We start from the raw sequence: 23,326 nt of genomic DNA on the forward strand, positions 1-23,326 counted from the left end.
GAGACATTGGTAGGGAGATATTATTTGGACTATACTATGAGGCAGAACAAATTATCTGATGTGTGTCAAGAACATAATAAATACTACATTGAAATAATAATGATACAGGATATAATTGGCTATTTCTATTCAGCATCATTCTGAATATTTGTGTGTCATCTTGTAGTGAAGAGATTAGTGTCCCTTTAGTTTTTCTTCTGTATCACTTAAGAGAGATTCACTCTGATGTGTAGCAGTCCTAAAATTCCAAATTAATAGGTTGGCTTGACATATTCATATAAAATTTAAAATTAATCCATAAAATAATGTATGATGTTATATAACTTTTAAAACTTGCAAAACTCTGAATAAATGACAAATTCAAATGTGTCATATACATAGTTATTGCAAAGTTTATATTATTTTCAACTTCTATTGTTTGTAATATGATTTGAAGGTATTTGTACAAATATGAATTTAGAAGAATCTATGAGAAGAAATACATATTCCTTGACTCTATATTCTTAAAATCTTTAATTCATCATAAAGTTAAGATTTAAATGATATGTCTCAAAACAGTCTAAAATTCTTTAAAGCTTCAAAAAAGCCCGAGCTCTCTATATTTGGGGGAGAAAATTTTCTGTATTCTATAATTCTAGCTTAAGTATTCTTTATTTCTCTATAATTTGATTCAAGAATTTACTTCAAAAAATAACTATATATAACAATATATTAATATTATATTATAAGGCAATAGACCAATTATACAAAGGAAAAACCTACAAAAAATACAATTCATTGAATTTTATATAACAGTGAGTAAAGGACCCAGTAATATATCATTTTCAGGGGGTTCTGTGAGAGTATAATGTCACATTCTAAATAATCTGCGAAACTAATAAGGGAAAGCATTCCCAAAAGAGAGAATTAATACTTAAGATTTGAAGTTTTAAAGATAGATTAATACAGTACTTCACTCATCAAACTACACACTCACCCTGTAACCTAAAACTATCACAATTTAACAAAGGAAACATGAATTCCTACCAGTGAAGAAAATACATTTTTTTGTGTCGAGTTAATTATCAAAAATATTAGAAAACATCTATGCAAAGTAAGAAAAAATTATAGTTAGTGCTGCTGATGTCATCCAAAGATATAATATTATAATAAAATATTATTTGTGAAAAAAATTTTTCTTTCAAGGAAAAAATGAAGTTGGAATAAAAGTAAAAATTGTCAGGTCCCTGCCTTACTGATGATGTTTTTAAAATAACTAGGGGAAAATAGTGATGATTACTTAATATTATCATTGAATAAACTCAACATCATCTTAGGAAACAATGCATATAATAAAATTAAAACACTTGAGATGAGCTAGTGTACAGATTTAATACTGGTATATTTTTAAATGTAGCCTAGGAAAGAAAACAAAATGACATTCCAAATATTTGCTGCAAAATATTTCTCTAGATGTGAAGAACAGACAAGAATCTTAGAGGGAAGGAAAGTAAAGGCATATAAATTATTTAATTAAATATAATAATATTTTATAGAAAATGTTTCCATAAATATCAATTGTATTTACATAAGCAGATATCTCTTTTTAACTATTTACATATATGTTTTATTTAATGTTGCATATCTAAAATATTTTTGGACACAGAAAGTTAAATTTACTACTTCTTTTCTATATATAGTTTTGACAGTTTTGAAAGTTTATTTTAAAAAATTGACAAATTATAAGTATGTATATTTATGGGGTAAAATGTGATGTTTTTACTTTTGTATATAGCATAGAAAGAGTCATTAAAGCTAATAAGCATATCACGTCACCATTCTACCTTTTTTGGTGGTGAGAAAATTAAAAATTTGTTTTTAGTGACATTAAAATATTCTATAAAGATAGAATTATCTTGATTATCACTTATTTGCAAACAGATCAAAAATATGCATTGCTGAGATAGAGATCCATATATTGAATTCACCACTCATTATCTCAAACTTGATCTGTCTACAACTCATGATCTCACCTCTAATTGGCCATTTTAGGGTTTTTATCTCAGTGAATGGCCTGCTCTCTAATTACTTACCTATGCTTTTTCCTTCCCTTTGCCTGTCTCCCTCCTCTTTTTCAATAAATCACATATCATATATAGTTCTCTCTAAGTATTGATGGGGAATTGGTGCCAGGAAAATGGGGATAGCAAAATTCACATATGCTCAAGGACCTTGTGTAAAATGGCATAATATATTCATTTAATCTGTGAGCATCTCCTGTATAGTTGAAATTATACCTGGGTTGTTTCTACCAATATAATATAGATACTACGTATGTTAACAGTTGTTAGATTGTAATGTTTAATGAAAACCAGCAAGAAAATCAGTCTGTACATATTCAGGTCATTTTCCTCCTTAATTTTCCGTTTGATTGAATCTATGGATGTTGACCTTCCAACTATGGAGTTTCAACTGTGTTTGCATGTGTGTACACTCACACATGCACGTGTATAGTGTGCTCACTCTTTCTTTTTTAATCTTTTCACTTAGCTCTAGTTCCACATTAATTCCACTTCTACTTTAACCTACAATCATCTCTTCTTGTACCATGCCACAGCTGTTTATCTTCTCTATGATATTATTTATATCCATAAGTTCTCAAATTCATTCTCCTCATTAATCTGAATGATTTTTTAGAATCAATGAGATCCTGTAATTTTTCCATTCCTCACTTCTGCATCTCCTTTGATAACTTAAATAACTTTACTTTAATTTTCAATGACTTCACTTAGAACTAAAATTATCACCATTAGCCAACAAACTTTGATCCCTACATAAGTCCTCTATTCATTAGCATTTGATTTACATTGAAATTCATTCATATTTTTATATTAGAATGTTTATACTCCTTAAATATTCATATGTTGAAACTTAAGTCCAGAGGCAATGGCATTAGAAGTTGCCACCTGTGGGCTGTGGTTAGATCAGGGGCAGTGGGATTCATGCTTTTATTAAAGAGATCCTAGAAAGATTCCTTAATCCTTCTTCCTTGAGATATTACTGTACAAAGATGGCACCAAGAAACAGGTCCTCACCAGACTTTATAACTTGAGAAATAAGCCACATACTTTACATTAGTAGTCATTCCAATATAAATGGAGTAAGACCTGACTTTTAACCATACTATACTTACTTCTGATCAAGAATACTTCCAGAGGATTCACTCTATGTGAAATTTACTCCTTAACCCAGAATCTTTCATAGTACCTAGCATATAGAAGGGAAACTATAAAAATATGTTGAGTGAAAAAATAATTAAATTAAGGAATAATGATCAAAATCAATTTGTAGATCTAACATATTATCTATGCATTAGCAAGGATGCAATGAGTGATAGAGAAATCATTCATTAATATATATGCAGTAATTTATTGAAAAATCTCTTTCTCTGACAGAAGTAATTGTTATTAAATCATCAACCAGACTAATCAAAGTAGGATAATCTTGAGGCAACAGTGCAATTTTATTTTATTTATTTATCTGATTGTTTGTTTATAGTTTTATCCTTATTTTTTAAAAAAATGTTTTTTAGTTGCAGATGGACACAATACCTTTATTTTATTTATTTATAAATAAAATGTGGTGCTGAGGATGGAACCCAGTGCCTCACATATACTAGGCAAGCACTCTACCACTGAGCCACAACCCAAGGCTTATTTTTAAACAAAATGTTCTGAAAATAGATGAAAAATCAAAAGTTAATTTTGGCAATACATGCCCCAAATATTTTTTATGTAAAAAGTATTCTTTTTTATTCTTTGTAAACAACTGTTATAACCTTCCAATGTAAAGGAGAAGAATGATTGGTGATTAGATTTGATAAACTTATTTCGACAAGTGTTTTTTCATTTATTTTAGAAGCATCTTTTCAAATAACTTTTTTATATCAAACATGTTCAAAATGATTTCCAAAGCTTAAATTGGAAAGGATTATCATCAAGTACTTAAATGCACTCAGAAGTGCTAGCAAGGATAATTTCCATTTTTCCTACTAATATTAATTCCACCACAAAATCCATTTGATGACTACAATTTGCAAATACATTGAAAATATCTACTGATAAACTTGGTGTGTGTGTGTGTGTGTGTGTGTGTGTGTAATTGTGATAATAAATTTTATTTTTGTGATTCCGTGGGTTATCATTTTGCATTTGTAAATACTTTTTAAATTCACTTGCTGTTTTACATCTTCATTTAGTGTCACATATGTATATATTTTTAAAATTACAGACTTTTGTGTTAGAGTAATATCTTCAGAATCTGGTGTATATAAAACAATAAGAAAAAGGTCTGTTTGAAATATGGGTATGGGAATCACATATGCATGTAATTTTGAAGAAGATTCAGTTATTTTCAAAACTTACTGAATGTTTTTCATTTTTGAAGCTATTGATTTTTTCAAAAATCCATCCATTATTTGCCTACTCTAGTAAAACATGCTGGCAATCTCTAAATTGTGGCTTCTCATATCACAATCCAGGAGCAAGTATCAACTAGTAATTGATACCTCCCGGTCTATGGGACAAAGTTGAATATTTTCCATTGTTGAAACACTTTCTCTTAAGTTTCTACTTATTTTATCAGTAATCTCATCATTTGTCAGTTGTTTATTTCTATAAATCTTCTCTTGTAATGGGATAGGACTAATAGAAAGTCGAGAATTACAGGGTTTTGTGTTTTTGTTGTTGTTTTGTTTTGTTTTGTTTTGCAACAATACTTTCATAATGTATGTTCTAAAATTAGTATGAACATTACTTTCAGAAAAGTCTTAAAGAACTTTCAGTAAATAAAGGCTATTTTTTGCTATCTCAAACACATAAGCAATCATTCTTATGGATTTTTGCTTATACTAGGAAATGAAGCAGTTACTATTATGTGACACACCAAAACACATTATAATTGCTTTCAAATGTCACTTTTTAGGGGACCTGCTCTCAAATACTAACACTTTAACTTGCTAGAGAAAGGTACTGCTGCCATCAGCTTTAATGGATACCTTGAGGGCTCAGTGATAAATACATACCACAGGCTGTGGTTCATTTCCATTGTCAGTAGTTCCTTGGACAATATTCCTTTTAATCTTCTTTTTCTGAGAATATGTTCCATTTTATATTTTTAAATGAACTCCCATGGAATTAATATTTGAGAAATGCAGTTTGACAAAAGGTACTAGCTTGAATTTTAAATCTTAAAAATTTAAAGAATAAATTGAAAATCGTTTCAAATGTCACTAACATTGGAAAAGAAATTGGATGGTATATTATTTAAAATGCTCCTCATCTGATGATAAAAGGAAGCCTCTGATTTTTTGAAATATGTATGCGTGCACTTCTGCAAATTTATTATACTAGAATGCGCTCTGGGAATTTCTGTTCTCTTTTTCTAACATGTTATCCTAAATCCTTTGTGTAACAAGGGAAATTAATAGTCCAAAGAAGATTACCTTTGAAAATAGACCCAGGAGTTAGAATATAAAGTGAGTGGAGCCTAGGAAATACTTATCATATGTTCTAAAATTTAAATTAGCTAGGGGGAAGAAGAATGATAAGAATTGGACAAGGGTGGGGAGCAAAGAAGAGGGAGCGAAGACAGAAAAATGGAAATGAGAGTTGAGTGAAACATATAAAAAGAAATGCAAGGGACAAAGACATAGCAAAAACTTCCATATATGAGTGAGTAAAGATTAGTAAAAGAAGCTTTTATTAAAAGGAATTAGAGACAAAAATTTGAAGGAGGTGGAGAAAATAAAATATAGGAAAAGAATGAAAAAAATACAGATACCAAAAGGTTATTGAAGTTCCTCCTTTTCTCAAATATCTTAATAAGCAATTGAGAAGTGTGCAAATGGGCAGAAATTTATAAAAAAATAATTATAGCACACAGAATGATGCATAAAGAAGGTAGAGTGACTATGCTAAGTTCAATTTCACATGCAGTGTTTGTGTGTGTGTGTGTGGGGGGGGGTTTAGTGTAAATGTTCTTGCCAAAAGAAAACTAAATGAATATTGATTCTTGATAAGTAAACATTGCATAGATCTTATGCAATTATAAATCAATAATTGTTATATAAGGTATATAACAATTATTGCTATATGCTAGAAAACATGCTGAACAATTTACTTCTATAATATTACTTAACCTAACAAAAAAACTAATCAAAGATTTACTATTAACCTTGTTTATAGACCAGAACTGTGTTCTTATACAGAGTATGTAACTCATCAAAATTTTCAACATTGATTTTTTCAGGTTTTGAAAAGGGTCTATTAGATTTCAAAGCTCCTGTTCTCAGGTACTGACATAATTAATATTTCATATCATTTAATACTAATATTTTGCCATATTTTAAACCTACATGTTTCCTTTTTCAGTAATATCTAGTAGTGCATAAAGTGTGCATCATAGCTCATCATTTCATTTTCCTTGTAACTCAAAGGTATCTATCTCAAGATCTTTCTGCAATGAACTGCAGCTGACCGACTATTAACACTTCAAGCAGGCCACATGAATGTGATCCTTTTAACTCCAACCTTTCACACCCTACAGTACAGTTAGTTCTCCACATTGTGACAGAGCTGTGAAGGTTCTCAGAATGAAAATGAATTCTTTTGTGTCAACCTTAATAAAATACAAATTAAGCAAGCCAGGAGGTTATGAAGGAAGGGGAAGGGTATTTTTTTTTGCATGATTCCATGATAGTAACTATCACAAAAGGCTGCCAGAATCACAAGCTTGCAGAGACCACTGCACCCTTCTATTAAAAGTACTTTTACAAGAACATCTGCCCAGCAACTGCCTGTTCAGCCTCAGACTGACACCAATCTTGGTACTAATCATTGCTGTCAAGGATTAAAAATATCATATGTAATCACCTCAATTTTGCCTTTGAAAACCTTCTTCCTCAACCTCTTTGAATGTGCCCATAATTTACCATGGCATACATATTTCCACTGCACTGCTGTGGTAGTCCTATTACAAAGTAATAATCTTTCCATAAAGGTATCATTATTCTTTAGAGAATTTCTCTCTCTTTCTTTCTCTCTCTCTCTCTCTCTCTCTCTCTCTCTCTCTCTCTCTCTCTCTCTCTCTTACTTTTTAATTTAGGTTGACAGTATCTGTGGGATCTGCAACAATAGATTCAAATACCTGTGATTTGAAAGTATTCAAAAAATAAATTGCATCTGTACTGAACATGCATAGACTTTTTTCTTGCCATTGTTCCTCAAATAATACAACAAATTTCACAACATTTAAATTGTATTATGGACTGTAAGTAACTAGAGATAATTTAAATTGTACAGGAGGATGTGAACAGTATGCATGCAAATACTGTGCTTTTTATATAAGGGACATGGGCATCTATGTATTTGGTATTTTCATGGGATCCTGGAACCAATTCCTATCAGATACTGAGAGATGATTGTAGGGATTTACACTTGTATCCTATATTTGTCAATTTTATTTCATATGAGCTAGGTAGTAATGTTCATGAGATCAATGTATGTATCTTTTTCACATTTACATCCTTAGAACTTAGCATAAAACTGGTGCATAGTATATATTATTAAATATTTTTTAATAAATGTAGATATAGCAGGAGTTAATCACAGCCTTCATCTTTCTCTTCAGGATCTATGGGCAAGGACGTACTTTGATGAGTCCTATAGAACTTCGTACTAAGGCTGTAAAACATGCTAAGTCAGAATGCAACAGCATGATAGGGATTTAAATTAATGTGCAGCTCATATCAGGATGTACGGACTTAATAATATGGAGTCTTCCAGTATATGAACAAGCATGCCATGTTTCCATTATTTTATGTTTTATTCAGTTTCTTTGACAAATAGTTGGTAGTTTGCAATGTATAAGTTATCATGGTAGAGCAAGTCAAAACCACAATGTTATCACTTTGAACTTATGAAGATGGCTAGCATAAAAAAAAGGCATAAAGTAGAGAACTAGGAAACACTGTACACTATTAGCAGAATACAAAACACCGTAGAAACTATGAAAAACAGTGTGGATGTCCCTCTATAGAGTTAAAAATTGATCTACCATGTGATCCTGACATTTCATTTGTGGATATTTATTCAAAATAACTGAAATCAGGATTTCTAAGACATATTAGTACTGCCGTCTTTACTGCAACACTATTCAAAAAACCCAAGACATGGAGATGATGTAAGTGTCCATCAACAGATTCATGGATAAAGAAAATAAGGAAAATACATACAATAGAACATTATTCACACAACAGAAGAAAATTTGACAACATGTGAACTTTGAGGACACAATGGTAATTATGTCAGTTACAGAAAAACAAAAATTGCATGAAACCACTTACATGGAGTATAAAAAAAATAGTGAAATGTACAGAAATAAATACAGTGGTGGTTGTCAGAGGCCGGGAAGATACAGGAGTACAGAGTTACACTAACAAACATGCACAAACTTTCAGATATGAGAAATAAATGAGTTTATAAGTCTGCTGTATGACATTTAGACAACATAATACTGTCAAGAACTTACAAATATTTTAAGAAGTTATGTTTCATGTTGTGTTCTTACAAAAATAATATATAAATAAAAAGAGTGTGACAGCTTGGGCTGGGCTGCACTTGTAATGTGCTCTTAGATGAAGGAGCTGTGTGAACTTAGAAAGATAGCTTCAATCTTTAAACTTTCCATTTCATCATCTAGAAAACATAAATAATAATAGAATTTACCCCACAGGAGTACTTGATGAAGATTAAATAAGATAATATGTACTTTGCTATACCTTCCTTTCTTTCTCTTGCTGTACTGGAATTGAATCTTCCCAGAAGATGCTATTCTTCTCTAGCCCTCTCAGTGGTGGTGTCTAGTTTAGTATATTTCTACATCACAAAGATCTGAATTGGATAAATGATCTTGCCCTTTATTTCCTGATTTGTGTCTGTTTTCACTGCCCACTGAATAAAACAAGAAACAAAAAAAACCATTTTGTATCTTTGTATTTCAACTGCCTATATTCCTTTTAGTTACATTTTCAATTGAACCCAACTACAAACTTTCACAATTCAAAATTTCATCAAGCCATTTTTGTACAGGTCAAAATTGAGTGTCACAATACTAATTTGATGTATTGTCCTTGTAGGACACCTCGCTCAGTAATACTAGACTCAGCCGATCTCTTTGTGATGCCATCTTCATTTGACTTCTGATAAACCATTTTCTGCTGGTTTTCCTCTCTTTAACTGTCTCTCCACATCAATATCCTTGCTGATTCTTCCTTATGTTGCTGGACTTCTAAAATCTGCCTTTTCATGGCTAACTTGTAACTATATTTATTTCTTTAATAAGGCGGGTCATTCAGCCTTCTGGATATTCAAACCAAATATAGTAAAATCAAACTTTAAATCCTAGCATTTTTGTCTTCTCTATATTCAACACACCAACTAAACTGGGAGGCTTTATCTTCAAAATACATTCAGTAAACTGTTTTTCCCAATGTTGTCATGAATACTTGTCATATATTACTACCCTGTCATGAATCTATATTGTTATATATATACATACTCAGTGTGATTAAAGAATGTATTCATAATGTATATGGCACATATAAGTCACAAAAGCAATTATTAAATATTAAATATTTTATTATTAAAAGCATAATATGCACATAATCAATTTGTCAGAAATGCATGCTATACTTAATTGAACAAATTAGTGAAAATGGAGAGATTAAAACAATATTATTGGAGCTGGAGATGTGGCCCAAGCGGTAATGCACTTGCCTGGCATGTGCGGGGTGCTGGGTTCGATCCTCAGCACCACATAAAATAAAATAAAAATGTTGTGTCCATCGCAAACTGAAAAATAAATATTAAAAAATACTCTCTCTCTCTCTCTTCTCTCTCTTTAAAAAAAGATACATTATTATTATTTCTTTAATATGCTATATATTTTTCCTTATGGTGATATTATCAGAAACACATCATATATAACCAGCAGACCAAGTGCACATGAATCCTGATACAACCTCATAAAATATTGATGACTGTTAGCAATTTTCTTTTTAAACATTTTCTAAGTCTAAGCCTGAAGAACTGTCATCAGTATTCTAGTTGTTCAATAAAAACACTTAATAAACTCAAACTAGCTGAACAGTCTTCGCTGAGCAGTCTAATTGGGCGGCCCTGAGGGGCAGAATAGGATCCTACAAGAAGAGCAAGAATGGGGAAGATTAGTAGCATGAATTGAGCCACTGATCTCAGAGAAAAACTACAGCAGTGCATTCCACCAGCATTATGAATAATTAACAGGAATAGCAGTTCATAATCATAGAAGACCAAGCAATACAGGAAACACACCTCAGGAAAGCATGGATTCAGAGTTTGAATTTCCTATACACTTTTCTAAATTACATGTCACCATTGTACAAATAGTAACTGGTGTGTGTGTGTGTGTGTGTGTGTGTGTGTGTGTGTATACATATACCATATAGGGATAGTAGGGATAGATATAGATATAGACTCCATTTTCTGAACAGGAAACAAAACGTATACTATAGGTAACATCTTTCACACCATACATAGTTATTGATTGCTTTTGTTCCTATATCATTGTTGAGCAGTGTCTAAATACCAAACTTTCTTTAAACAGGTTTTTAAATTGCTGCTTGGACTACAGCAACTATCCTGAAAACTCACCAACTTGTTACTATATTGTTAAAAGAAGTAGTTCATCTCTCAGTCTGTTTTTTCTTCAATGCTTATTTATTTCAATAAGCAAGAAAATTGGACCCTTCTAATAGGTGTTGAGGGAAATAAAAGAAAATAAGATGGTCTCTTATTTTATAATCTAAACATGAGAAATATCATATGGCATGCAATAAAGGGAACAATGAACATTAATTTTGACTGGATGGCATTAGCAATGATATTGAATGATAATCAATAATTATCAAGCAGTAGCTAAAATGAAGTAAAATCTGAAAGAATAGGATATTGTTGGGATTTTGATATTATAATATAATAGCATATGGAGCAGATAATAAAAGATTTGGTGTTAGTATTGCCATTCAATAGTTGTACTACACTAGGAAAGCAGCTGAATTTCTTTGTGTCCTCATAGCATCCTGATCTATAAAGCAGACATACTATTAATAAAATATTAGACCTGGATGGTGGAACCTAATTCAACTTCACTGATGATCTTATATGGAGATTGAGACACTAACAGAGACAATAGGGGTGTGCCTGAATACAAGGAGGACCATGTGAAGATGCAGCAACAGGGTGACCATCTATATACCAAGAGGAAATCAACACTGTTGATAAATTGATCCTGGGCAATTAATAAAACAGTGCATGATTATTGTTCTAATAACAAACACTTCATGGGAAACTTGTCAAGATTAAATAAAATAACCTACATGGATGTCTTAATTAATAAGTGCAAAATAAATGCCAATGGTTATTATTAGCATATGGTGTTTATGCATAAAATAAATGTTGGCATGCTTCAAGAAGCTTATTAAACAGAAAGGAATGACATGATATGTAAGAACATTACTAAAGTGTTTGTGAGAATATATTTACTGAATATAATTACTAAATCTGAGAATTAAACTGGAGACAGAGAAAAAGAAAGAGGGGGAAGGACATGAGACAGGATGGGTACCTCAGACAAGAGAAAAAGGAAATGAGAAACACAACAGGGTATAAATACGATGTAGGAGAAATAGGACTGGCAGTGAGAATGGGGACATGGAAAGGGAAATAGAAAAAAAATATATATATATATATAGGTGGAGAGGGAGAGGGCAAAGACTGAAGGAACCATAAGAAAACAAAAAGACTTTAAATAGCACAAAGAGAAGGGAATGGAAATTTAACATTCTAATAATGGGAAAAATTCAATGTGAATACATGTTTGATATTTCTTGAAAAATCCTGGGAAATAATATAAATAGGTAAAGTGAGAATAGATTGTAATGGACCAAGAATACTAGAATGTAACCTAATTTAGTAGTTAGTTAAAGACCTTTGGGAAGATATTTGGAAAAAAAATAACGTATTAAGTAATTCAGAGTAAGGAAGACTGTTTTGTTTTACTGAGTGCAAGAAAGAAGTTGAATAGCTTTGGATAGCTGAGCTTCAATTGCAATTTAGCTCTTAAATTTGAGAGATGAATGCATTTTCTTCTTCTGGTGGGTATTCTTCGTGGGTGAGTGGGAGTAGGGCAAGAAGAGATGGAGTGACTCAGAAAGGGCTAATGGAGATATCTCCTTTTATAACTTACATCCATAACATATAGCTTCATTAGTTGTTTTGCAAAAAAAGAGACTAAAGAACTGAACAAGATATTTTTGTGATATAAGCCCAGCAATAATGCATCATTCTTTCACGCATTTCACTGCCCAGAAATAGATACATAGTCCTGTCTAATAGCTAAAGGTCTAAACAATCGAGCAGAACAAATTGAATATTTACCAAATATACTGCTTCTTATAGATGAATGGAACAAGCATAAGAGAATTTCATTTATTTATTTCAAAAATGCATACTGAGAGACAAATATAAACTAGAACATAAAATTTAAATAATAAACAAGAAGCAGAAGGCCCTGGCCTTCCTAGCTCCTGTATTCAGAGTTAATGCCTAATTGTAATTTTCACTGAAGAATCCAGAATTAAGCTGTCCTTACTCCCAAGGACTAATCCTATAAAGAGAACAGTGAAGATTGGCAAAAAAATGCAAAAAGGAGCTGATAGGCATTTTGGCCGACATATACCCTTAATGTTGCCCCATATCTCATCTATCACTATACTTTCAACTGCTTCTCTGGTCACTTTTTACCTTCTGCTTACACCTGCTGCCCTCAGGACCTTTCTTTCTTTCCTCATTTCTGTGGATTTCAGAGGCTCTGGCTTCTGTCTCTGTCTTCTGTGTTCATTCTTGGCTCCAACTCTGCCCAATTGAAGTCTCAGAGATTTTGCATATGAACAATATACATTGCTTACCATCTGGGGCAACTGAATGAGGGCAAAGACACCAGGGATAGTTTTGTTCTTAATAGCAGGTGAAGTCTGATAAAAGCCATAAACTTAGAAAACTGTGCAGTATTGAAGAGTAAGAACTAAAACTCCTGGGTACACTTTATTGGGATCTATCTCTATGTCATTATTTGAGGCTGGACTATGTCTCCAAGAATTTATACTTTGATTCCTTACTGTGCCGTCACTCAAAATGTGACTGTATTTGGAGATTCAGGCTTTGAAGAAGGATTTAAAATTAGACCTGGATGGCGAAACCTAATCCAACTTCACTGATGGTCTTATATAGAGATTAAGACACAAACAGAGACAATAGGGGTGTGCCTGTACACAAGGAGAATCATGTGAAGACGCAGCAACAGGGTGACCATCTATATACCAAGAGGAAATCAATACTGCTGAGACCTTGATCCTGGGCAATTCCAGTCTGTTAAACTGTGAAAAAGTCAATTTCTCTTATGTAAGCTACACAGTTTGAAGTTTTTGGTTATGGTAACTCTAGCAAACTGATTGGTTTTGTATCTGTTCCTGGTTAATGTTTGAAATTCATGGTAAGACATTAGCAAATAATCTGCCTAATTTTTGCCATCTCCCACAAAGAATCTTTATTTTATTAAAATATGAATTAAATGAATTTTTATGCATTTATTACCATAATTTTATTAATGGCATTCCTATTATTCTGGTAACAATAAACAAACAGGCACACAAGCTCATACACATAACTTAACATATATATAAAACATACTTCACCTTCTTTTGTACCTGGAAATGACACAAATGCATCTTATGCTTTGCCTCATCTGAACTCACAATAATCCCATGAGATAAGCAGTATCATTTACTCCATTTTACAGATAAGCAAAGATGGCATAATGAGATTAAGCAATTTGAACTTGGTTATACAAGTAACTATAAATAAAAAGGGGAGCTCACATATTGACTAACAAGTTACTTTAGATGACCATGATAATGAAAGCCACTGACAGAAGGATCAATGTGACCATTATTTATCTCAACCCCTTACATAAAGTAATTCTTTACAATACTTCTCTAAGGCAAATACTCTCACTAGTTACATGTTATTGATAAAGAAGTTTAAGAAAGAAAGATTAAAGAATTAACCATAGCCACATAACTACAGAGTTTTATAAGCTAGAATTCAGATCGAGGCAGGCTGGCTCCCTCTGAGGTACATACTTTCAACCCCCATGCCACATTGCTTCTCAAAGGTGGGTACATATATAAGGATATGCTGGTGGCTGCTGATGGGTGTTTATAAAATGTGGGTAATGTCCTCTGCTATTGCATATTTTTGAAAAAGGGATAATGATCATGGCCATCAAGTGCCTGCTATTTTGTTATCTCTTGATTATTTACCATCTAACCTTATATGACTGAGATTATAAAACAGCATGTACAGGGATAGGGTTGTGTGCCTCAGTGGTAAAGCACTTGCCCAGCACATGTGAGAAACTGTGTACATTCCCCAGCACCATTAAAAACAAAAAAAACTAAACTAAATAAACAAACTAAAAGTATATTTAAAAAATCCATCATGTGCCAAGTTCTATATTGCAAAGAAATAACTATCTATATCTCAAATCAGAATATCATCCCAATATTTTCACAGCTTTTCTTAAATTTCTTTATGATTCTCAAGACTTTTAAAACGCAAAATCAAAATTCTTCCTGTAAGAATTGTCTGATCATCTTTGCTCCGAATTCTTCAAAATATTTTTGATGTGTTTTCTTCCTATACACATATACTGTACGTAATTATATTATTACATAAAACATGATTATCTCCCTTGTTATACAGGAATGCAGGAATTGAATTGTTTTCTAATACTTTTCTTGGAGTTTGATTTTCAATCACATGATAGCTAAATATATGTTCCACAGAGCATCCAAATTGTGGAGTAGAGGTAAAATAAGAGTATATGCCCTGGACACACAGCTAGAGAAAGGGAAGTTGGAGGGAATAGAAGTTAGCAAAAAAAAAAAAAAAAGGATTTTGTTTCATTTTCAGAAAATACATAAATTTGCTTATTATAAAATATTGTTGCTTATGGAAAGTAAACAAGAATGAAAAATTTTTAAAATTACAGACCAGAAAAAGCTAGTACATTCACCAGAAGATGGAGTAGAAGTCCAATAGGCAGAAAAGGTCAGCACAAAGAACCTTTGAGAGATATAAAGTTGCAGGAAAGGTAGATCAATAATGCTTTTTACTGAAATACTAGAAAATGATGGGATTTGCCCAAGGAAGTAGTCATTGGAGACCCTAGAGAGTGCAGTTTCAGTAGAGTTGTGAGAAAAAACAAATTGCAGAGCTTAAGGGAATTGATGAAGAAGTGGTTGTAACAGGTACAGAGAATTGACAGGGAAAGATCCAACTAAGAAAAGCCCCTCTATTATGAGTTGTACGAAGCACTGATGACTCCAAGCCAAGCAAGTTTATAATTACATTTTTGTTCAATTTTAATTTCTATTAAGAATATTTAAAATTAGTTCTGCCTTTTTAAATGATTAGGATGTGATTTTTTTCCAATGACTTCAAATTTTTAATATTGTACAGCCACAAAGGGAAGAATCTGCCTTAAAATTATTAATTTTTTCTGCATTGCTTAACTATGAAATTAGACTTTTAATTCATTTCCCTGAGTCAACAGGGCAAAGAAGAGTATGAAGTATTGATATCTGGCTATCTATTTTCAGTTACCTAGAAAATAACATGTGAATGTATATGTACGTGTATGCGCATGTGTGTGTGGGGGGGAGAGATAGAGAGAGACACTACATGAGACAGAGAGACAACATAACTGAGAGGAGAAAATCAACATATAATCATTAGTCTTCTAATTATAAGAGATCTATTTTATTCTATCTCTTTAGGTCCCTTGCCTTCTGGAAAAAAAAATATATATATATTACATATAATATATATATATATATATATATATATTTAAGAAAGTCTGTTACTCAAATATATAAAGGTTATTGAAGTGTTCTTCTTAGGAGGTTAGAACTTAAGAGAAGTTACAGATTGAACCTGATTTTAAAAAATTATTGCTAAAAAAAAAAAGACATATACTTTCAAACCTTGACTTTTAAAATGAATCTGTTTGGGGCAGGAAAAAGTTTCCACACAAGATTACTAAGCTTTAGAAAAGAGGAAGAACAAATTGCAAGGGTGAGTACAATCTAAAAAACAGACAAAGCAGGCTTACATCCATAAATGAAATTAAGATTTGCTTACGAAAGTTTTTACTGAAGCCTACTTAGAAAGTAACAACATTCTTTCTTACCATACCATTTTTAAAAACATTCCTGGTAGGTAATCTAGTGTGTGTGTGTGTGTGTGTGTGTGTGTGTGTGTGTGTGAGAGAGAGAGAGAGAGAGAGAGAGAGAGAGAGAGAGATCATGTATGCATTTCTTTATAAAGCTTCCAAGAAGCTTTATAGAATTGTAGATATTCACATAGGGAAAGTAAAAACGTTACTCATAAAATTTGAATTTAAGTTCTCAGAATAAAAATACACCTTTTAATATGGAATAAGTGAAGGGGTAAATAAGGAAAGATATCTAAACTGTATTTAGATGAACAAATCTGCACAACAATATGTTATATTTGGTTTTATTTTTGAAAATATATACTACTTGTGTATTAAGTGTGCATGATTTTATATACACATTTAATGAAATATGTATGTTTGCTCAGTATTTATTGTGCATTAAGAATCAAATTTAAATGAGGAATTAAGACATTTCAGGGGAAAACAAGCTCACTGAAAAGTTCTTAGATGGTCTCCAACATCATCTTTAATTTTATAACTGAAACAGACTCAAGAGAAATTATTACATTGCACTATATTCACAGAAAAATAATGTAAACAGGAGAAAGACAATCTGTGTTAATCTTATGATAGGGAGCTCAAACAATGAGAAATTTTAAAAATATTTCAAACGTAATCCAGGGGACAGAGTGAATGACCTTCAAACAACCACACAACATTCCTTGATTGAGAGAATTGGTGTAACAGTGTCCTCTGTGATGGTGCATAAACACCTGGACACATGAACCATCAATACCTTTTGCAGTAGGACCCTGTTTGTGGATTCTTCTTGCTCAAAAAACATTAGTATTTTGACTCATTGGGTAGTATTTTTTCCTTATGATTTTATCATTAGCATGTGATTTATGATTAATTTAATTAATTATAATTAAACTTTTAAGTATAATTAGTATAAGTTAGTAGCACTCAACTTCATGACCCCTGGATCCATTGATAAAGATGAAGTTTCTGGGAATTTCTTAAAACAAGGTGAAATTTTAACTGATTGGTATTTCTATCTCATCACTGACCTTCCATAGATTACATAAGGACAAGCATCAACCTAGAGCTTGTCCTCAAAGTTCAGTTTAAGTGTCATGTGAATATATACATGAAGATTTATGTGTATTTATGTAGGAATATATACATGAGCACAATTTTATAAATAAATGTGCAGTTTCTAAAAAGACGAATAAATAATTCTTTATAAAAATAATAAAAACAATAAATGTAAAAATTTTAGTTGAAAATTGGTCATATGCCAGATTCTATGTAAAATGGAATAAAATTGAGTTGGGGAGGATTATTCTTATTTATAACCACACTGAGGCCCAGGAAGTGTTTTGACTGTTTCAGGGTTTAAATATGATCCCTTTATATAGTTGTTCATGTTGTCCATTATATAAAAGCTCCATATATAGTTGTTCATGTTTCCATTATATAAAGGTCCCATTGTCATCATTTACATCATAGGAATATGCTAATTTATGTAACAGGTGAAAGACAAAATGGAAGATTTTCGGCTTCCAGGTTAACTGCTTGAGCAGGGAGAATCCCTTCTCAATAGATTGTTTTTATTCATCATGGCATTCACTGTCTCTCTTCCTATCTCTCTGCCCCATCTCTCAAATGCACCTCCAGTACACATGCATATCCCCTCCCACTGGCAAATACATATTTTAAAAACCCTCCAATGCTTTGGTTCAGACTTTCTCATAATGTATTTGTAAACAAACACTTCTCTGAGTTTGGCAGTAATATATTTTACTTATTTACTTTTATTATTTGTGGTACTGGGGATTGCACCCAGAGGTGATTTACCACTGAGTTACATCCCATGCTATTTTTATTGATTTATTTATTTTGAGACAAGCTCTCACTAAATTCCCCAGGCTAGCCTCAAATTTGCAGTCCTCCTGCCTCAACCTCAAGAATACCAGAGATTACAGGTATCTGCCACCTCCTTAGCAGTAGTATATTTTAAGTATGAAAAACATAAAAATATAGAGGAAACATTAAAAATGAAAAAAAACATTCATTATCCATTTATGATCTTCCTTTTATTGGCCATTCCTGTGTTCAAAACCAAATGCTTAAATAAGGATTATATTATTAAAAGGTTTTATTCACTGTAACCTAAAATGTAGCCCATAACCTTTCTTTCTCTGCTTCCTAAAGATTCCTCCTTTCTAGGCTCTGAACACTCAGTTTGGGATCAGGGCATATATTCCAATATTGTCAGGATCAGTAATGCATTAAAAGATAAGATGAAATATTATCAAATTTAATGTTCTATTTATGGAAAAGAATAAGACTTTTATCAATACATTATAAACTACAAATCTATTAATTTCTCTAATTTTCTAAATATACCAGTTAGATTCTGACTTTTGAATTAAATATAATAATATGAACTTAATTTATATTATTAATACAGGCTAAGATATACAGTCATATACCAAATGAAATGACCATTATCGAGTAGATTACCAACAAATTTTATGACTGCATCTAAGAACTTAACCCAACAATTTGAATGAGAAATAATAAAAGACTTAAAACATGACTAAATTTTTCTAGTAAAAATATTATAAATTTTTGACAATTATCATTATACAATATCTCTTTCTTAGAAACAATTTTAGACATTTGGATAACACTAGAATATTCCATTTCATGATAAAATACTTATTAAATAAACAGTACCTTTTTATTTCCTCCAAACACTTAAGTAAATAAATGCATAAAAAAAAAAAAAAAACATGAGAAATCATTCTTATCTGAAAGCCCGGGTACTATTCTGGCAACAAAGACCTGCACTACCTTATTAGTTGTCCCAGGATAACTTAACATTTTTTTTCCTTCATTCTTCTCTGAAGCTCCTAAATGTGCATGTAAATTTGTTGTCAACTATCATAATCCAACAAGTGGATTATCTATGGCAAAAGCATTATTTTCATTAAACTTTTCATTTTTTTTCCAATCCTGTTTATGATCATCACCATTATCTTTCTTCAACAGAGTCACATATCCACAACCCAAACATTTGAGTAAAAATATTGCTTTAATATTTCCATATTACATATTCCAATCTAGTCAAATGTTGTGTTAGTCATGGTTTGTCTGGTTCTGATTTCCTCCTTGCATATTATATGCTCATAATTTTATAGGCATTTTTTTAAAGAAATATCTATGGAAACCATGTTAGTCACACATAACTGAATAACAGAAGAAAACTAATACCAAAGAGTCTGAAATTGAGGGAGATCTGAAAGAAGTAAACATTTGGTTTGGTAAGGAAGAAGAATGTATTATTACTTCAGGGGCACATTGAAGGATGCCTATAAAGAGGAAATATTGAAATGCATATGCAATTAGGAAATCTCCAGAAAACACAATATAGAGCTTAAGTTCATCTGCTATAGTTGCCATACTTTCAATCTTGCTAAGAGTGAGTCACACCTTTGGAGGAGTGACTTGAGAAGCCACTGTAACTGTGAGTGTAAGTAAGTAATCTAAGTGTGTAGGGCTTAAAGGACCACCTACCATACTATCAGTGGTCGGGTGAGGAGGTACACTCTGCTTCAAAAAGTTGAGTATATGATAACCAACAGTGACCTGACAAGTTTATATTGGAAGCTAAGTGAGTAGTTTAACAGAAGATCATCAGCTACAGTGAGATTAAGAATCTATAGCATTATAGGTGAAACCAGAAGGGATTTCCTCTGGTAACACCAGTCTTATTGCTAAAATGTACATGGTTTGAGAATGTCTAATGTGAAAAATGATAGTGAATATTTCCTTGCTCAGTATGAATACTAAATATGGATAAAAATAGAATTACTTATTAAAAAACCCACATCACACTGATTTGTCATCTATACCCAGAGTGCAATTAAAATGCATTCCTTTAATATAAAGTCATACTATTTTAATCTCATTGTTTCTTTTTGCTTCAAAGTAGCAGTTATTTACTTTTTGCTAATTTTTTTTAAAATTTGTTTTTAGACTGGAGATTCACAATTTTTATAAATGACAAAGATGAGAACTACAAATTTAGATGTAAAGTAAACCTTGTGCTAATTAGTATGACTATTCAGGGGATTAAGCTGTTGATTTCATGAAAACAGTTAGTAATGTGAATTATTCTTCAAATCCCAAGAAATCTACTGTAGAGCCATCCGTGGGCTGTGTGTGGACTGCTGTGCATAATAGCCTAATTAGGGGATAGGCTGGCATTGCAAACTCCCTGTAGCCCCCACCCCCTCAGGGATTGATCACCTGATGCAGGTGAACCTCCCCTTCAAGTTCTGCCTAAGATTCCACACAGCACCTGAGATGGATGACCTGCCAATATGTCAAACAATCTGTTGACCAAAAGACATCAGGAAGCAAGATTCCACCCATGAAACCTTACCCCTGCCTTTGATGTACCCCCTTAAGTAATCCATCAGAGCCTTTTTGTCTCTGTCTAATTCAATAACCCATGTGAACTAGATCTATCAGGGGCTTCACTTTTGTAAATATATTTCTGAATGTTTGTTTTTATTCTTTGTTAATTATTTGAGATATTAAGATTTAGGGTGGCCATTTAGGGTGGCTGGGATTCCTCTGGGTAGAAGAACCCCCAATGCGATGCTGGCCATCCTCCTCTCAAAAATCTACCTCTCAAACAATTGAAGACTGAGAATGTTTTAATATGTGCACAACTTGAATGTTATTTGGGTAAATCAAATTAATTTACCTATCCTAAGATTAATCACTTTAGCCAAGCAAAGCACATAAGAAATTCAGAGTATTTGCTACTACTGAGATCAACTAGATAACAGGACAATATTCATGAGATAGTTAATTATGTTCCTTGAATGCTGAACAAATATTGAGTAAACACATGAAAAGTTGAACAAAAAAGAATGAAATAGTTTTTCTGAAACTGCAAAATTTTAGGAGAGAATTTTGTTCATTTTTTCCCCTTTGGACTGAAAGAATTCCATAGAGACATGTTCTAACTCTCCTTATGTGGTATTCAAGATCAGATTTTTTCAATATTGAAATCCATAAGCCATATTTCGATCATTGTAGACATAACATGTCTGATCTCCCTAAAGAGCCTGCAGACATATATCTTTCTAAAATGACTGACTTACTATCAGGGAATGACTGAAGAAGCCAAACACCAACTCTATTATCCTTATTCACTCATTTCAGATGAAATAGTGGTGGGTATAATAATGGAATTTTCAATTAAAATACTAACACTGAAACAACTCGTGGCTTTTACTTTGACCCTTGGAGATCTTGTCTAAAAGGAAATTTTGCTGTCTTTGTATAGCTAGATTTGTATTTATTCAAGAGTTTAGAAATAGAATTAAATATAATTCAAATCTTATGTTGGATTTTCTACCACAGTGCAATGCAATTATTAAACAGCAAAGTTTATCCAATGCCACTTCTATAAGCTTATTTTAGTTAAGGTAACTTATTGTTCATAGCTACTAACCTTTAAAACTTAACTACAAATTAACAGTATTCATTTCTCTGGTGTTTTCATTTTTAATTTAATAACAGAAATTCCTGCCAGCTCTAAAGGTCAGACTAATAGCAGCCTTACCATCATCATATTGGCCAAAGCAAGCTGCAAAGAGAGAGCCAATGATGATCCCCGAAGCTAAACATTTCCAGAGAAAAAACTGTTGCAACATCTTCCGTCAAAATCCACTCAAGGTTGATCTAAAATAACAAGAGGGAGAAAGATCATTTGATATGTTCATTAATCTGTTATAGGTAAACAAAACTGTCACAGCACTGAAAAGCCTTAATGACTTCATAGTTAATTACCTGTGCCACGCTATCCATTAACAAAGTAACACACTTGTTTAATGCACTGGAACCTTTTATCAACATGAATTTGCAGACAAGAAATCTCTAAGGAAAGACATCTTTTCTGTTACTTAATTTGTAAGCAAACAGTTTGAAAAATTAACATACAAATGACATTAGAAACAGATCCTCTTTAAAATTGACACCTTACAGATAAATCAAATGTTAATCAGTTTAAGTTGCTAAACTTACATTGTCTATAACATAATTCAGCTATAAATTGTAAGTTGCTCTACAACAATTTAAGATAGTAAATTAGTTGATAGTTTTTTTACATGAAAATTTCAATGAAAATTTATCTTACATGATTAAATAGAAAAAAAATCATTAAAATGCTAATTCCTTTCTGGTGCAATGATCAGAGATTGATTTAACTATGCCAAGAAATACTAAGGACAAACTGTCAATTTTTAATACAATTGTCTTTTGTAGCATTTTTGAGGAATTTAATTTTAATTTTCTTTTTTTTTTGTCCTTTGCAAATTCTAAGTTAAAAAAAAACAAAAGCTGATTGAGAAATCAGTAGCCAGTTAACACACCAGAAAATCTTATTGAAATAATTACGTGCTCAGTTTCTTCATAAATTGAGAAAATTATTCACACAGAATTGCACAAAATACTCCTGATTATAGAATGTAGAAGAACAGGAATATGAACTCTGTTTCTCTGATTCAGAGGTTCCAAACTCAAATGCCTACAGAACAGCAAACAAAGGGAAAACATGAATTGGCCCACACGGACAATAGGGTTGGTAGAGGCTGTGATAAACGGGAATAAAGGGTTTGTCTAAAGAGACCAGCTGGTGCTCAACTTCTGTCAATGGTTGTCATGGGGGAATGCAAACCAGTGTTGCCAGGTCTACTGATTTTCCAGGAAAAGGCAGACATCCAAATTTTTATGTGATTGCCCAGTATTTAGATGATTGTGCAATGCTCTTTATAAGACTAAATGTTTTTGGCAGATCACATTGGTGTCTGAGTTTCTCCAGTTCCTACTTTTGCACAGGATTCTCCCTTCGCTAGACTAGTGT

The 23,326-nt window shown here is 32.1% G+C and overlaps 1 protein-coding gene across 16 annotated transcripts in view; it reads right to left on the reverse strand.

The window, feature by feature from the left end:
• Positions 1-22,118, reverse strand: part of Pcdh15 (protocadherin related 15) — a 702,462-nt gene extending 680,344 nt beyond the window's left edge. For all 16 annotated transcript variants that reach the window (XM_076835193.1, XM_076835192.1, XM_076835191.1 and 13 more), the window contains exon 1: positions 22,028-22,118. In XM_076835193.1, the coding sequence (XP_076691308.1) occupies positions 22,028-22,118 (91 nt within the window). The remainder of the gene's footprint in view (positions 1-22,027) is intronic.
• Between the last annotated feature and the right edge of the window lie 1,208 nt (positions 22,119-23,326).

The sequence above is a fragment of the Callospermophilus lateralis genome, chromosome 15 (assembly GCF_048772815.1).
Source record: "Callospermophilus lateralis isolate mCalLat2 chromosome 15, mCalLat2.hap1, whole genome shotgun sequence".
Classification (NCBI taxonomy): Eukaryota; Metazoa; Chordata; class Mammalia; order Rodentia; family Sciuridae; genus Callospermophilus; species Callospermophilus lateralis.